Here is a 17,061-nt window from a genome sequence, read left to right on the forward strand (position 1 = left end):
TAAAAAAAAACAAACAAAAACAAAAGCCTCATTCCAAGAGTTAACAATCAACACAAGTCTATGGACAGCCAGTAGAAAGAGAATACATACGATGAACGTCTTTATAAACTCGTGTCGGTTCTTCGTGGGTCACAGTTCGTGTGAAAGTTGGTGGTCCTTCTGGAGCTCCCACCCCGCCCCGAGCCCAAAATGTCATTGCACAGGAGAGACCAGGAGCACAAAGGCTGCGTGAGCTGGCTTTGGTACGAACGTGATCAACTGTTCTGGTGTTTCTTTTTGTTTCTCTTGTTTTGTTCTCGCCGGTGACGAGCGTGAGGGAAGAGCTCAAAGCGGCGCCCGATTCGGCCGAGACCACCGCAGCGATGAGAGTGTTACCTGGAAAAACTACTGTCAACGAGCCCTTGTCCCCCTCGTCCTCCGCCCGAGCATCAGCGGCGCAGGCAGGGTGAGCGGGCGCACGTCTTCTTCATGCAACCCTAAGGGTTAGTTCTCGTCTAACTTAAGGCAATACGTTTTGCTAAATGAATAACTGGAGGGAGTGATACAAGGAGGCGGTGGCCCGCTCCTCCTGCCTGCTCCTCCACCAAGGGGGGTGATTTTTTTTGACTGCTTTGACCATTCGAAGTTCTGCTGCGAAGGTCACGATCACACCCGTCCTGACGTAAACAGCAGAACTCGTTGGCTGCAGTTGATCAGTCGGTACCAGTGAGCTTGAGCTTTAAAACTGGCATTTTACAACAAAAAAATAATAATAAAACAAACAAACAAAAAAAAAAACAAAAACGTGCTGTTCTTTTTATCCTTCACGTCGGAATGGAATCATCATATTAAGCATAATAATTAACCAGAATCATCAACATCATAATAAGAATAATAACACTAAGAATATACAAATGATGGGTACAGAATTTATACAAAATACCCTACGCTGAAACGAACAGAAAAGAACCAAAAACAAAAAAAAAAAAGAAAGAAGAAAAGAAAACGAACCACAGTAAGACATGCTCTAAAGCAGTTATGTTTGGCAAGAAAGCAGTTTTGTTGTATCGTAAAAACCTCACAGTGAAAATAGTTATGCCCCTTCAGGATTACAAAGCACAGTATTCAGTCAAAATCAACAGATAGTTCTCTCCTTCCTCTACTTCTTCTTCACAGAAGAATCAGGCTGCGTGGTGTCACGGCGTTGAAATCCAAAGTTTAAGCCCTCCCCCTCCACACACACACACACACACACACACACACACACCTGCGCCCACCCCACCCCCGACGGCTCGCCGGCGCGTTTCCCTCGCCTCTGGACCGCTCGGCCTCGAAGGAACCGGACTGAGGCGAGGAGGGAGAAGGTCCGACCTGTGGCTTGATCTTCCCTCCGGATTAAAAAATATAGATCTCGGTGACTTTCATCTGGTGGAACGATCGCGGGGGAATTTTGTCATTCGGACCAAAACAAACCAACAAAAGATCTGCTGTCTGCTGCCTGAATGAGAGATAAATTAAATAAATAAACTCTAGGTATTGGACGGAGGTGATGGAGCAGCCAGAGGTTTGGGCGAGGAGGCAGACAGAGTTCAGGCCCTCCGCCTCCAGGTTAGAGGTGGCGATCATCGCTGACTGGAGCCAGAACATATCAACATGTCTTGCCTTGCTTTTAGTAAATACTTTAGTCTTTGGTCAATATATTCCTCCTCGGTTTATACACATAGTCATACACACACAAATATGCATGTACATACACACTTGTCGACGTGTAATAAACTGGATATTTGTGCACGTATGTGTTCACACGTTTTCATAAAGGACCTTTAGCACAAAACATCAAGATTGAAATAAATAATTAATGCGGAAACGAAGCATGAGTACCTGTTCGTAATACGTGTGAAATTAAAAATGACCGAAAAAAACAAAACAAACACAAATTAAAAAAAAAAAAAAAAAAAAAAAATTTAGACTTATTTACATCGTTATTTTTTGACTTTAACACAGGCTAAAAGGCATTGTTTTTATTTATTTTTTTAAATAAACAGACTTTGCATCTTTCAAGAAGCCTGAGAGAGAGGCTAGACATGAGAAAAACACGAGTCCTTCGGCGTGTGCGAGGGGCCGGAGTGGCCGTCAGACGGCGAGCTTCTCCTCTCGGCGAGAACACTTTTCCTCCTGGAGTCCGAAAAGTTCCCGTTTTCCTCGTTGCTTGGGATTCAAGTGATGGCGATTGTAGTTCTTTTTAGCTGTTCGCTCGCACTGCGAGTGCTCGCTCAGTGGTGCTGCGTCCTTCCAGAGGGGGATCGTCCCGGCGGCGGCGGTCGTAGCTGCTAACTGTTGGGAGGCCCGTCGTTCAGGAAGTAGGTGGTCATTTCCCCTTTACCTTTGACCTTCACGACTCCACGGCACTCCAGAACGTAGCCTTTGTTTGCGAGCACCTGGTGGAGGTCTGTGGTCACCTGAGGGGAAGGAAGTAAAGAACTTCAGCTGAGAAATCGGATGAACACCAAGCAGAAGTCCAGATCTCGTCTTCGGCGAGGAATCATTTTGTAATGTTTTATCAGAAACCTGCACCTTCTGTGGCACGCTGGGGAGTTCAAATTACATGTTACCACAAAGACACTAAAAACAGTCCAAACACACACAGACATGAGCAAAAACGTCTGTCCCTCCCTCTGCTGAATGCAAAAAAAGGGAATAAAAGTCAGAAATTAAGAACAGAAACTGGATCTAGAACATCCGGAGCACAGAGGGGGAGCAACTCGTCTTTTTTTGCACATCTAAAAATGTCATTAGACCAAAAAGCAGCTGTTGTAATAAAGATATTTCATAATAATCAATTGATTCTTCTCGCCGACTCGTTACAACATCAGTCAGAGACGTTAAATAAAGATAAAGCTCAACACAGCCTCATGAAGCTCTCCTATAAGTTGTTGTTGGAATTTTTTTTTTCCACATTTCAGCCATTTGATCAGCTTCTGGTCCTAAGAGGCTTTTATTAAAAACAAACCAAAACACCAGCATTAGCGGCTTTATATATTTTATTTGTAAAATGGCTGCTTTAGTGGTCCACACCTTTCTCTGAATAAACGAGGAGTAATTAAATAAATATTTTGATGAGACAGTTAGGTAAAACACTGAGAAAGTAGTTTTTTTTAAGTCTGTCAGGGGAGAACATGTCCTCTGTCTGTTTCTCCTCCATTTTTGCCAAATAAACACATAAAAACACGTGGAACCAGAACTTATTGGTTCTTTCTGTGGTTGATTTACATGTGGATACATTTCTACAGCACTGTACAGATATATTAGTCCCATGACACCTACCTGTATGCGGTCAGGTACGCCTGTGCTGTCCATGCGGCTGGCCACGTTGACCGTGTTTCCCCAGATGTCGTACTGAGGCTTCCGCGCCCCGATAACTCCTGCTACCACTGGCCCGATGTTCAGACCTGCTCAACAAACACACGGAGACACAAAGATGGACCACGGCGGCGCGGGCTGCTGTGAACGTGTCCGCGACGGCTTGCAGAGCTGCCGTTCCTCACCTATCTTCATCTGGAAGTTGTTGAAGGAGTGCTCGTTGATGTATTTCATCTGCTCTCTCAGTCTCATGGCGTAGTCTGCGAGCGCGGTGATGTGGGTGCGGCCCTCCTTGTCGTAGGTGGAGTCGTTAAGGCCGGAGGCCGCCATGTAGGTGGAGCCGATGGTCTTGATCTTCTCTAGCTGCCTGTACTTCTCCTCGCTGATGATCTGGGGGGAAAGAGGAAAAGCCGAAAACCCTCTAAGCTCAAAGATCCGAGCTGAGTTTTCAAAAAAAAAAAAAAAAAAAAAACCCCGGTCGGTTTTTACCTCGTCGAAGTCCGCGATGATCTCGTTGAGCAGCCGGAGACACTCCACGCCCTCGTTGTTGGCCTCCAGCTCCACGTAGAACTCGGAGAAGTTGCTGATGGAGGCGAACATGACGGCCACGCACTCGCACGACTGGTAGTACAGCTCGTCGTTGCGCCGCTCTCGGGCCAAGAAGTGGGCGGCGACGTCCTTCGGCAGGATGTTATGGAGGAGGCGACGGTTGTAGGCCTGCAGCTCCTCCATCTCCTCCTTCTCCTCAGTGGCCTGGGAGTGAAGGGGGTTTAAGTATGAAAGGCGCCGGGACGCAGCCCTCTAGCGGACTCTAAAGCGCGTACCTGTAATTTCCAAAGGAAGTCGAGGCGCGCGGTCGATTCGACCTGCTGTGCGTGCAGGTACAGAGCCAGGACAAAGACTGTGAGGATCACTGGAGTCATGACCCGGAGGGACACTTTGGTCACAACAAATGGGCTGCAAAACGATTCACAGGATTTATTCATTCACTGCTGACAAACTTTAAAATAAAGAAGCAAGTAAAAAAAAGCAGAGGTAGGATATTCTCTTTCCAAACAAAGAAAACTATTTCAAAACTTAAATCAAGACAGGATTACAATCTGTGTGAAGTGAGTAAAACATCTTACCACTGGTTTGTAGTTTCATTGAAACTGGACCTGAAATTACAAAGAAAACAAGTTCCAGTGAGAAGAAATGAGGCTGGTTATCCATATTTCAAGCTAAACGGATAAAACAAAGGATCAGTGTTCAAACAGTGTGGGGAGAGTCGAGTCTGGCTTTAGCCTCCGTTAGTTTTAATATAAACCAACAGAAAATGATGATGAAGGACAATTATTGTCAGACGTACACAACAGATGAACTGCTATAATTCAGCCGTTTCTTAGGATTCCCGTTTCAAGGTCTGTCTTGTAAAAACCAACTCTTTTCTGGGAAACTTTAACCTTTCTAAAAGGTAAAAACTCATCTTTTCTTCAGAGTCGTTAACTTCGGCGTTCTGTTTTACAAACAGAAAAATAAATAAAACAGCATTAGTCTAATAAATGTTTGGAGGACTTTCGAGCTGCAGACAAACACAACCGCATCGGGCCTGGAAGGGTTTGCGTGGCTGGTTTTAGACAGCTGCGGTAAAAAGGACGGGGCGTAACAAAATGTCCTCCGGTCCATAACAAGCTTTACCTCCAGTGTCATCATCAACTGGGTCGAGATTCAGTCATTCTGTTCTTTTTGGATGACAAACTTTCAGCCAGATCGTTTCTTATTTGACTCCGGAGACGTTGGTACTCAGACGGCACCGTGGCCCACACCATCAGCCTCACACCTCCGTGTTTGGCTTTAAGCTGAGGCTGCATCTGTCCGCAGCACCAGTTCCATAAAATAAAACTAATAAAAGAGGGTCTAATATAACTTTTTTTGGGGTTCTGTAAAACTCCAGGAACAAGTTGTTTTCACCCAGCAATCATCTAATTAGAAACTGAAAGAAATGACTTTGTCTCCACACAAACAGATAATGTGAATTAAACCATTCAACTCACCATTCAGCGCTAGTTTCATTTAAATCACTAGAAAAAGAGAAGAAGAAAGTAAACAAAACGTGCAGGGTTTTTGTTACAAATATAAAAACAGTCACAAAGGTTGAAATCTGTTCTTAAACCAGCAAAGAAGCAACGAGGTTGAATAATTTGCACATCTTGTTTTTCCGCAGTAAAAACAACTTTCTCGTTTTAGAGTGAAGCTGTGTATTTAAAAAACATAAAAATCTACATCAGAGAGATTTTTTATCCAATATCTGTGTTCAAGAAGCAAATGTTAATGTTAGGATTTCTTTTCTCCAAGAATAAATAAATTAGGGCTTAGTTGAAATGTTTCTTAATTACCTGGATGTCATCAAGTCAGAATGTCACGTCACTCATGGATTAACTCTCCAGTTTTCTCTCAAAATAGTCTCAGACTTGTTGCAGGTGTCTCAGTCTTGTTTGTGTCGTTCTACAGCACTAGGAAAGTTATTTTTTTGTACGCTGCCGCTTGTTTATTCTTTCCCTACTGTATGGAAACAGTTTGGAACTTGACAGTGGGGCAAACTAACAGGTGCGTGAAGTTCGCGGGTCGACAGGCGTACTGCTCCAGTCAGAGGCCACACCCACCGCTGTCTCCAGAGCGGGTCACGCCACAACCAAGAGCCCGCTCGGCTCGGATGAGTGAGATTAAGATGAGTGGGCTTTTACTGCAGCACCACCTCTGTGACGCCCTCGGATGTCTAAGGGGTTCGCCTGCACCCCACTAAATAAGAGTCTACATTTTGTTTGTTTTTGTTTAAACACGCCACAGGCTTTCAGTGTCGGCGTCCTGAGGAAATGGAGGCTGCTCGCAGAGAAAACACAACCTGCAACCTTGTGTTTCAAAAATTCTTCTGACATCTGAGGTCGTTCGAAAAACACCTGAGGCTACAGCTCCGCACGTCCAGGTCTTAACTACTAAGAATAATTAAGAAACTGGTCCGAATCTGCTTAGTTTGATTTCAGTCGTAAACTTGGGGCCGAGGCGGGTACGATGCGGGTCAGGGTGGGCGACAAAATCGTGTGCACAGCTAAGAATACAGTTGTGTGAGCTCTGCACACGAAAACAGGCCGTGCGAAACACAGCCGCGCAGCTCGCTGGTCACTTGGTCGCAAACACTGCAACTCAACATTTGCCTTATTTTGAGCCTCTGACAGCAGCAGCCCTTTGAGGTCCTGGCTTAATTCAATACCCAGTTTCAAACGTTTCAACGCAAACCAAGGGCCAAAAGCAAAGGCGGCATTTCAGAGTCGTCGTGCCGCTGCACTTACATGGCGTTGGAGGTGACAAAGAGGTCTGCGTTGTCAAACAGCGCTACTTGTGGCCACTCCACCAGCAGCAGGAAGGTGAGCTGGATGAACAGCATGAGGGCCAGCTTCCCGATGCTGCTGATCTGCAGGAACACGGAGCAGGCCAGCAGCGTCAGCAGCACGCTGTAGCTGAAATACTGACACACACAGGAGACAGCGGCGTCACACATCAGCGGCGAGAGCTCCCAGGGAGGTGCAAACGGCAAGTAGGACATTTGCCTTCAGAGACCGAACACAAACAGGTGGCGCCCACCTCGGGGAACGGGCAGGAAGGACCTTGGCTCGGACAGATCTCTAGGCCGCCTTCGACGGACACATTCAGGCTGCGGATCAGACAGGGCGTCACCAGGGCTGCGGACGTGTTCAGCTTCTCTGCGACGCACTCCGCCAGGCTGGTGGTGTCGCAGGCGAACTGCAGCCAGACGTTCACACACAAGCAGGCGTTTAGAGTCAAGAAAAAATCAGCCCCGCTGTTTGACTTAACCCCACAGAGGACATCACGTCTTACCATATTGATGAAGGCAGAGATGAAGACGAGGATGATGGAGAACACTCCAACCAGGGTGCTGTTGGTGCGAGACTGGACAATCTTCTTTGAGACGGTTTGCATCGCGCCTGGAAAGAGCTGCACAAGCACACGGGGTACAGGTGGATTTTTAACAAAAACAAAAATATACCATCATAGCGTTTGTTGTAGAGTCCAGATGAGCTCCACTACCTTGATGCAAGAGTATATGGCACAGATGAAGAGGATGTTGGCGAGTATGATGAAGATACTGATGTAGATTCCCAGCATTACCGGGGTGCTGCAGGAAAGAAAACACAAAGACGGTTTTTAAAGGATCTTGTCAACTAAACAACGTTTGTATCACTTTACTTTTGTGCTGTGGAGCCAAACTAGAACTCCCAAAAAATAACATGTCTTATAAGGTTCTGAGTGGAAGAAGCTACTTCTGTTTTTCTCTATAAAACGTCACATGACTCACAGACGGTCTTTTACAGCCTTGTTAGTAAAAAAAACCCTCAGCAGTTGCATTAAAGGTATCTGAGGCTTTATTACAAACAGAAAAAAATACAAAAAAAACATTAAAAAAAAGAAATCTATTGGTGCATGTTAGCAACAAAAACATCATATCAGGGAGTTTATTCTTCTTAACTAAGAGTTAAAACCTGAATCTTTATATCTGGTTCTTCAGCTCTGATTCTAAAGGGAACCAGACTGTATGCCAAACAAACTTATAATAATATCAGAAAAATAGAAGTAAAGCAGTAAACTTTTTAATTTATCCATCAGGAGTTCACAAAACTGAGGTCGGGACCCGACTGTGGGTCGTGAAACACCAACTGGTGGCTCCTGAGATGATTTTCAGAAACCAGATGAATTTTTAAAAGCATCTAACTTCAATATTTTAATCATAACTGATTGAAAAAAATATAACCAGAGTTGTAAATGGATAAAAGGGGCACAGTGGAAGTTCAGATTGTTTGTGTCGATATTCTTTCAATGTTTCATTGTTTAATTAGTGATGCTAATATACTGTAAGCAGCGCTAGTTGGACTCACGAGTCTCTCTTGTTGTTATTTTGTGAGTCAGAAGTTGAGAAGTTTGGGAACCGCTGGTTTAGAGGGACATGTTTCCAGCCGGGGTCCCTGCCTCAATGAGGGGGGATCAAAGATCACACAGGGAGGGTCTTCAGTGAACATCGGGGGTCAAAATTAGATCAGTGCATGTTATACAAATTTGTTTAATACAAAATAAAGTCTTTTTTTGTCCATCGGAGTGGAAAACTGTCTTTGGCTCACCAGCATACAAGAATAAAAAATGGCAAAAAGACAGTAAGGGTAGATTAAATGGTCTTTACTGGTTAAAATAGACAAAAAGAATATAATATAATAAAACAGCAGTTTTGTGATTATGTCTCAAGTCACGATTTTTCTGGAGACGTTTACTGTTAAAAAAAGTAGGTCACACAGATCAAAGTGTGCCACTTTTCACAAACAGAAGAAAATGTTACGTTTCCCAACAAATATCCTCTGGGAACAACGTGTGCAGCGCAAAGGTCATCTACGCTCTCCAAACGGAGTGCTGGGGTCGTAGAAAACACAAGAGTCTGCACCTCCGATGACACAGATTTACTCCCCGGGTGGACGCTTCGGGAGGACATGGTGTCTCAGCGGACACGCCCTTATGAATGGAAATCATGAGGAAATTTCCAGGATTGAATACGTTGACTGGGGGGTGAAATTCAACCATCTGATTAAGTAGAAATAAGTCTTTAGGTTCTCCTCCTCCTGTTATCTGCGGTGGTCTTGTGTTTTCATGTTCAGCCCAAAACAAATGACTTCATTCATTACATCTGAACTATGAGGTCTGTAAAATCAGAAATAAACAGCTAGTTTTCTGTGCAGCAGCAGCAGCAGTCGGGGTGGTTTCTGAGTGTACATGTTTCAAGGAAACGGGGTAAATCTTGAAGAATCTGAAGCGTGGCTCTATGAGACCGTGTGGCTGGAGGTACTCACTGTGGAAAGATAACAATCTGTATGAACGATATGAAGCAGAACACCAGCAGGGTGCAGGCGACATAACCCCCGAAGCGGTCGTCTACTTTCTTCGAATACTGCAACGATAATGACAAAAAGATGAAACATGAGCAGATTTTTTTTTTTTTTTTGTAATCTGTCAGGTTGAGAAGCTTCTTCGTTTGCACCTTTTTTTCCAGGCTGGAGGTCTGGAAGGTGAGCAGGAACTTCTTGACGTGGTCTTTTCTGAGCTGGTCGATGCTGCGAGCATCAATGGCTCGCCCCAGAAATTCGTCTACCTCGTCCTCTGGATTCATGGCCTCCTGAACCCCCCGGCTGCCGAAAACACACACACACACACACAGGCTGAGCAAGCAGAGTAAACGAACCCACCCCACCCGAGTCATGCTTCAACAGCCGGCGCTCACTTGTCTTTACTGGAGGACTCGTCAATTCCCTGCGAAGAAAAGAGACGAGACATAATTCAGACCCTCCGAGAGAGGAGCCGCAGCCCGCCTCCTCCACCAGCATATTGAAGTCCAGCCTCACCATTTGTCTGAAGACTTTGGAGTCTTTGGTTCTGGAGAAGGTTCTGTCGGGGACCCAGCGTGGCATCAGCCCCTCGTTGGAGTTGGCTCGCGTCCGCTGCATCTTCGCCATCATCGCCTTCTCCTCCTTCTGCTCAGAGGGAACAACACGAAGGCTTGACCAACTGTTCTCGCGCAGCGCCGCAACGCAGCCAACGGCGAAAGCAGTGACTAAGAGCGCCAAGTGAATCTGGCTTCCGCCCCTCCCCCCCGGGGCTTTCTGCGCCATCGAGAGAATCGGACAGGCGGCTGGAGGACTTCATTTACAAGCTCGTCAGCTCCAGAGAAGTCACGCATATTTATGTTTCCTCAAGAGGAAATCCCCCGAAACTACTCGAACCAAACTCAGGATTATCTCCCCCGTCCCGTCTGAAGCCTCGATTCTGATGCGTTTTTGCCAAAGTTTTATAAATTTCCTGAAACAACTGAGCTCAGGCAGGAAGGAGCCGTGTATTTCCTGGAGACAGAATCTTAGATTCAAACTCCGGTCCAGAAACAAAGTAAATTCGACATCCATTTTTCAAATCTGACTCATAAATCCACTGAAAAGAATTCCTTTTGTTAAGCACTTTATTTTTACTTGCCACTACAGCTAGAAAAAAACAAACAAAACCCAACACATTAACATCCTCCTGCGCTGCGGAGAAGATCCTGCATAATGTGAGGAGAAGAGATCTGAGGAGCTTCAGTAAATGCTTCTTTTCAAATCAAATCAAATCACTGACACCTAACTGCTCCTCTGTTTTCATCCAACCTAATCACATCCTAACGCACTTTCAAACCAATCTGAGTGTGTATGTTTAGAAGCGTTTAGTGAGGAATCCCTGAAATAAAAATAAAATTTAAAAAAACAAAGAGGAAAAATACAAGCCCTGGGTGTATCTGAACTGGCCTTAGCAGCCCTGAAAATTAAAAACCTCTTGTTTTGCCACTGAGATGGGCCCGCTTCTGCAAACTGACCCGTTTCTGGCTGCAGCCAAGAACCAGGAAGGTCTCGATGCTGTTCTCCTTCAGGTACGCGTTCCTATCACCTCCGAAGCCCAGCTCCACCTCATAGTCCCCGTTCAGGTACTGCAGCGTGGCCTTAGTGATGTGGATCCGCCTGGTGTCGACAGAAACACTTAGACCACAGATAAAATACGAAGAAATGACGAAACCCCAAAAAAACTAGGCTGCTGAATCATCCCAAAAGACTCAAATCGAGCCGTCTCCTTTTTTTTTTCCAATTCTGTGGTGTTTTTCTCTCACCCCGCTTTGCCTCCCGCCTCCATGTGATTGGCCAGCGTGACGTCGTTCGACCACACGTCAAACTGCCACTTCCTGAGTCCCAGCACGCCGCAGTGCACGCGCCCGCTGTGAATGCCCACGCGCATGTTGACGTTGACGCCCGTCACCTCGCGCACCAACCTGCGGACACACCAAACGTCAACGTTCCATCAAAGCCACGTCACGTCCGACAAGGTGCTCGTCTTTCTCCCTGCTCACGAGATGGCCTCGATCATGTCCACGCCCATCTCCACGCAGCAGTGGGCGTGGTCGGCCCGGGGTTCGGGCAGCCCGGACACGCAGTAGTAGCAGTCCCCCAGAATCTTGATGCGGAGGCAGTGATTCTCCTGAGAAGGGAGGCAGAAGACGCAGAGACGAATCAACGGAAGGGACGAGGCAACATCGTGGGGAAACCTGGGCATTTTGTGGAAAATCTACGGCGCCCCCCTTACCGACGCCAGCTTGTCGAAACGAGCGAAGAGCTCGTTGAGCGTCATGACGAGCTCCTGAGCCGTGCACTGGGACGCCAGGCTGGTGAAACCCTCGATGTCTGCAAACAGGATGCTGAAGCGGAGGGAAGACAAAGAGAAACAGAGTTTAAAACGCTTTGGAGCAGCAAAACAGCCAGGTTTAAAGTTTACAGCAGCCTTGGAACATAACGGTGAGGACATTGAACCTCGGCGGGGGGGATGACGTTTGACCTTAAAGTCGTCTCAAGGATTTCTGTGACTGTTTCATGTGTGTGTGTGTGTGTTTATGAGAGCATGTTGTGTTTGCTCAGGGCTGTAATTGAATGCTCTCTATCTTTGGGGATTATCTTATCTTGGCACTGGGTGATTAAGTATTCCCTCACTAGTGTTAATTAGCCTCCCAAACTACTCTAGCCTCTTCTGACTCTGTGAGCACCTTCGTGTGTGTGTGTGTGCGTGTGTGAGAGAGAGACCAACAAGTGACAGTCTCAGAATCAGGAAACAGAAATGTTTAGTCTTTAATTTTCCTGAAATGGTCAAAAGCATCTTAAGAAGCTGTTTCTGTTCCAACGCGCCGCCCCGCTCACAGTCAAAGTTAATAAAAGTTGAATGAAATCGACCGAGAGTCGTCCACCCTCTCCCCCTGCCCCGCCTCGCCGCCGCCGGCTCACCTGACGTTGTCGTGCTTCTGGATGTAGATCTTATGAAACATCATGTCTTCCTTCTTGGCACTGATGTCAGCCTTCATCTCCATGGCAACATGCCTTGGCAACACCGAGAGCAACAGACGTTCCTGGAAAACACGCAACACAGAAAATGCAGATTGTTTCGCCCGTGACGCTGCTGTCTGCGTGCAATATGTCACCGCCGCTCGTGTGTCTGAGCGCGGCCTCGTCACGCGAATAAACATTTTTCATTTTTTACTGAAGGACGGCAGAAGTTCACTAATTGTGCGTCTATTTTTCCTTGAAGACAGCCGACAGTTCTGACATGCTGGATGGGTTTGCCGAGAAGGTCCACTGTTCTCCTAAAAGTAATAAAAATACAGCAACAAGCTGCACTCGGCCAGCACAACGAAGTGGGAGGAAACACAAGTTTAGCCCAAACAAACGCAACACTGTTGATGCGTTTTCACAGTTTTCACCGTGTCTGAGCTGAGAGATAACTAGGTTTAGTTTTCTGCAGTTTCTGTAGTTCTTATTTATTGATTTCAAACTGATTGTAAGTCTTAAAGGAATAGTTTAGATTTGTTTTAAATGGGGTTGTGTACACAGCCTGAGCCCGTTTCATGTGAAACCCGAAGCTGATGTCAGGCCCGCCTAACAATCTGATGCAAAGGTGTAAAAATCCCTCAAGTGGCGCTCACCTGAACAGATGTAATATTTTAGAAGTCTGAAATGTTAGAAAACCTCTAAGACTGTCGCTCTGCGGCCTGAATCCTCGGTGAGAACTTCTCTCTGATAATCCAGACTGAACTCACCCTGACTGCAGGTAAGATACTGACTGCTCAGAAGTACACTGTGGATGCGGATAAAAATATAAACGTATGAACTTCATTTGATGTAATTTGGTTGGAATAGTTTGCCGCTTACTTGAACAGTATTAAAAAACAGACAACAGCTCATGAATTAAAATAAACTGAAAGGAAGTGAGTCTGTTTAAAGCCACTGAAACATTCTTCTCTGCTGAGATATCTCACAGAAACATGCTTCTCTGGAAATGTTTAACAGAATCGTCTGACACACCAAAGTCCTTCGTTTACCGTATCTCTTATCTCAGTTTTGACCTGAAAAGACAGAGCTGAACCTGGAGTTATACACTGTCAGTCCTGCTTTGCTGCGGAGGCCACGAGTTATTGTATGTTGCTGTTAACCAACAGTTAGCACAGACGCTAACTTAACACTGAAAGCACCGTAGAAAAGCTAACGCAATTAGCATTGTGTACATCACTGGATGTTTAAACACAAATCAAACGTTTCAAAGTCATTAGTAGAGACAGTCTTGTCATGATGACTTCAGTTTTTATGTACACAGACATGGTTCAGCAAAGAAAAGATAAAAAAGATGTGAAAGCACAGTTTTACTGCAGCATGCTTCTACTACAGGAAGCTACGGTAACTCTGCTGGGACAAACCGTGCAGCAGCTACTCTGCCGACTCTTAAACTGTGCAGCACAGATCAAATCCTTTCCGATTCGTCCATGTCTGCGATGCGTCTATAAATAGATTCTTTTTGCCCCGAACCTCCAACCCAGACAGCAGCAGCGCGGCGGAGGAGAGAAGACACGACCACCACGGGAAATGTGAAGACGGACAAGTTCACGGCTCTGACGCGGGGTTCAGTAATTTTGCGTTTCACAAAGACACAAATACAAGAACCCTTCGGGATCTCGTCGTGGCTACCGGTGACCTTTAGGTGGTTCAGGAATAAGCCTCGGAGCAGGAAGGACGGAGGCAGATTACCTGTCCCTTTTTCTTAACAGTAAATAGTGGCAGCCTGGTTGGACCGCAGACTGAACTGGTCCACCATCCACGAGATGTCCCACGCGTTTGTTGTCACATCAACCTATCCACTGATTTTACAACCGCTACGCGTTCCGTGGCTTTCCAAAAGCTACGCGTCGAGCAGACGGCGTGCGTCCAGGAGCCCTACCTGCTGCTGATTCTCCCTCTGCAGGTGAAGTCTGGCCTGGATGTAGCCTCTGGTCTCCTGGAAGGCTTGTCTCTGGGAAACCTCGGCCGGGTAGTGGGTACAGATGCCGATGATGTTGGTGCACAGGAAGATGAGGACGTTCGCGCTCACCTGGAGGGGAGCAGAGGAGGACGATTGTCGACAATTAGGTTAAAAACAAAAAAAGAAAAGAAAAGAAAACCACAAGTGAGATATTTATCGCTTTTAGACAAAAAACAAAAAAAAAGCCAAGGGTTTGCGCAGTAAACGTGAGGAATGTTATCTGAAAGTCAAGCCTGGTGTCAGTGGTGCAGATCAGATGTGCTCATTTTACTGATAATCATCAAAGAGAAAAAATGAAAACAAACAGTAAAACTGGCTTTTCTTGAAGAAACGCATATCGCCTGCTGCTTTGCAGGCCTAAGGGCTCGTAGCATGCGTTGTGGATGACTCTCGGCTACTACCAGACTACATTTTCGCTCGATATCTGTAAAACTGACTGACTTATAAACATTTATTCAGTTGCTAAGGTTGCTCTGTTGTGGCGGCCATCTTCAATTGGGTTGACTCCAAATCCGATGGTTACTTTCTGAGAGTTTTGTTAAAAGCTGTCCAGTGTTTTATGACATATTTTGCTAACAGTGTCGGCGTGCAATGTTAACTACCAACACAGGAACTACTGAAACACAAGTTTATTCAAATGTTTCCCTCCTTTTGTCAACAATAAAGGTTCCTTAACTCTCCGAGGTCAAACGGTTTGTGGTTTTATGTGTTTTTATTCAATATACAATTAAAGATGGACGCTGTCGGATAGTTGACGTCTGCAGGAAAGACTTCATCATAGCAGCCGCAGATGAGCGACAGACAATCTGAAGCTCTGCAGAAGAAAACCAAGCAAAGACAGATGGTTTCCTGCAGCCTTCAGACCATGCAGGAAGTCACATCCTGTTACATCGGATTCTGATTTGATAAAAAAAAAAAAAAACAGCTATCAGACTAATCTGTCAGCCTGCAACAACTGTTGGGACTAATTATAGCACCACCCAGGCCACCCGATCATCACGACCGCTATCCAACAAACGTTTAATGAGAACATGTGATCGGGTCGTAAAGGTGCACGGACGGATAATCGAATGCACGCGCGGACGCACAAGCAGTTACATGATCAGCACAGAGACCCTTTTAGTTTCCTTTAAAACGTTATCTCTATCTTTGTAATTCATCTGCCTCGCTCATAATGTAGAGTATTATTTACGACATCCTTTACTTGCAGCTGTCTCGTGTTTATGGCTCTTCTGTACGCTGACATGTCCCACAATTCACTCCAAGCAGGAACTGGGCCTACATGTGTGTTCACTGTCATTTTCCTGTGAGCAGTTTAGTTCTCGTGCTTTATTTAACGCTGCAGTAGACTGAGATCCAGCATATACAGTATATAAATATATATATATAGAAATATATATATATACTGTATATAAAAACAGGAGAAATCCTGATGCGCATTGTGGGAATTACTGTTGACCCGCCGGACAGAAGGCCACTTCCTTTAAAAAAAAAAGGTTGCTCGTGTTTACAGACGATACGTGACGCTCCTCCATGCGTGGAGCGGGAAGTGCAGACATGAGGCTTCCTGTATTAAACAGCAGCACTCGGCCTGGTAACCGGACGGGAAGAGGATGAGAAAGTTATTATTATTATTTCTACTTTCTGTGCTGTTTTTATAGCAGCTCCGCAGCCAACACGCAGCACAGTGACATCTTCTGGGTGAAAAGGGAAATAATCTAAGATTGTTTTTGTCCAGTAGATTTTACTGTAAACATTTGAAACTGACTATGAAGAGACAAAAACACCATAAAACCCAGATAAAACATGAATAATGGCTGCTATTATAACCACTGGATATTTGAAATATGCTTTTGTTTTGATGTTCATCTTAATTCTACCTAAAAATACTATAAAAAGATATTAATTAAAAAGATCAGATAAGGAAACTGTATTTTAACAATTATTAAAAATTATTTTGTAGTGGAAGTTTCCATTTTAAAAGGACAGCTGCCACTTTCAGGAAACATTGTCAAAGTAAAGCCTTCAAAGAGCTTTTTATATAAAAATATATATATATATATATATATATATATATATATATATATATATATATATATATATATATATACATATAAAACATATAAAACGGTGAGCCATAACCTTTTTTATACAAAATATTTTAAAAAATATATCATTAAAACTCACTATCACCAGGCATTTTCTAACATCTCTCTCAGGGTTTTGTCTTTCTTTTCTATTTCACAAACTTTCTGCAAATTTAACACAATTTTATTTTTATATATTTGGTTTTATATATATAATTATATATATATATATATATATATATATATATATATATATATATATATATTAATGTACATTCGAGCAACAAGATAAATAAACTGCTAATATTTTACAATATAGTCTTTCTTTCTTTTGCATGTTTAGAAATATGATTATGGGACTTAATGTTGTTCAGCTAATGTGAACTTTATTAATAAGAGACTTTTAAATTCAGAAGAATACACTCCAAATCAAAAGCCTGGCATTCTTTGAAGGGATGCATATCACCCATCACCTTCCATGGCAGAGTTTGAAACTGAGATCATCTTATGATGATGGGAGACGGAGTTACAGCTGTTTTGGTCAAACCTAAAATATACAATACTAGGCAGAATATTGTGAGCTCTGCAAACCTTTGAACTCACGTTTGACCTTTTGACTGTGGACCTTCTGCTCCTTTTTGTGTATTATTCTGTCTTTCAGCTTCATTCGAGGACTAATTAAGATTATTTGCTC

General features: G+C 44.5%; 1 protein-coding gene across 1 annotated transcript in view; it reads right to left on the reverse strand.

Moving 5' to 3' along the window:
- Positions 1-1,954: 1,954 nt before the first annotated feature.
- Positions 1,955-17,061, reverse strand: part of LOC108232105 (adenylate cyclase type 6) — a 39,285-nt gene continuing 24,178 nt past the window's right edge. Inside the window, exons 4-24 of the mRNA XM_017409690.3 lie at positions 14,200-14,349; positions 12,219-12,340; positions 11,530-11,641; positions 11,297-11,424; positions 11,060-11,218; positions 10,772-10,913; positions 9,774-9,902; positions 9,653-9,681; positions 9,413-9,560; positions 9,225-9,322; positions 7,423-7,510; positions 7,213-7,329; positions 6,958-7,116; positions 6,666-6,841; positions 5,373-5,399; positions 4,467-4,496; positions 4,164-4,296; positions 3,829-4,092; positions 3,525-3,729; positions 3,304-3,428; positions 1,955-2,438 (exon numbers count right to left, since the gene is read on the reverse strand). Coding sequence (XP_017265179.1) covers positions 2,310-2,438; positions 3,304-3,428; positions 3,525-3,729; positions 3,829-4,092; positions 4,164-4,296; positions 4,467-4,496; positions 5,373-5,399; positions 6,666-6,841; positions 6,958-7,116; positions 7,213-7,329; positions 7,423-7,510; positions 9,225-9,322; positions 9,413-9,560; positions 9,653-9,681; positions 9,774-9,902; positions 10,772-10,913; positions 11,060-11,218; positions 11,297-11,424; positions 11,530-11,641; positions 12,219-12,340; positions 14,200-14,349 — 2,670 coding nt within the window. The 3' untranslated portion in view covers positions 1,955-2,309. The remainder of the gene's footprint in view (positions 2,439-3,303; positions 3,429-3,524; positions 3,730-3,828; positions 4,093-4,163; positions 4,297-4,466; positions 4,497-5,372; positions 5,400-6,665; positions 6,842-6,957; positions 7,117-7,212; positions 7,330-7,422; positions 7,511-9,224; positions 9,323-9,412; positions 9,561-9,652; positions 9,682-9,773; positions 9,903-10,771; positions 10,914-11,059; positions 11,219-11,296; positions 11,425-11,529; positions 11,642-12,218; positions 12,341-14,199; positions 14,350-17,061) is intronic.

Source organism: Kryptolebias marmoratus, linkage group LG8 (genome assembly GCF_001649575.2).
Source record: "Kryptolebias marmoratus isolate JLee-2015 linkage group LG8, ASM164957v2, whole genome shotgun sequence".
Lineage (NCBI taxonomy): Eukaryota > Metazoa > Chordata > Actinopteri > Cyprinodontiformes > Rivulidae > Kryptolebias > Kryptolebias marmoratus.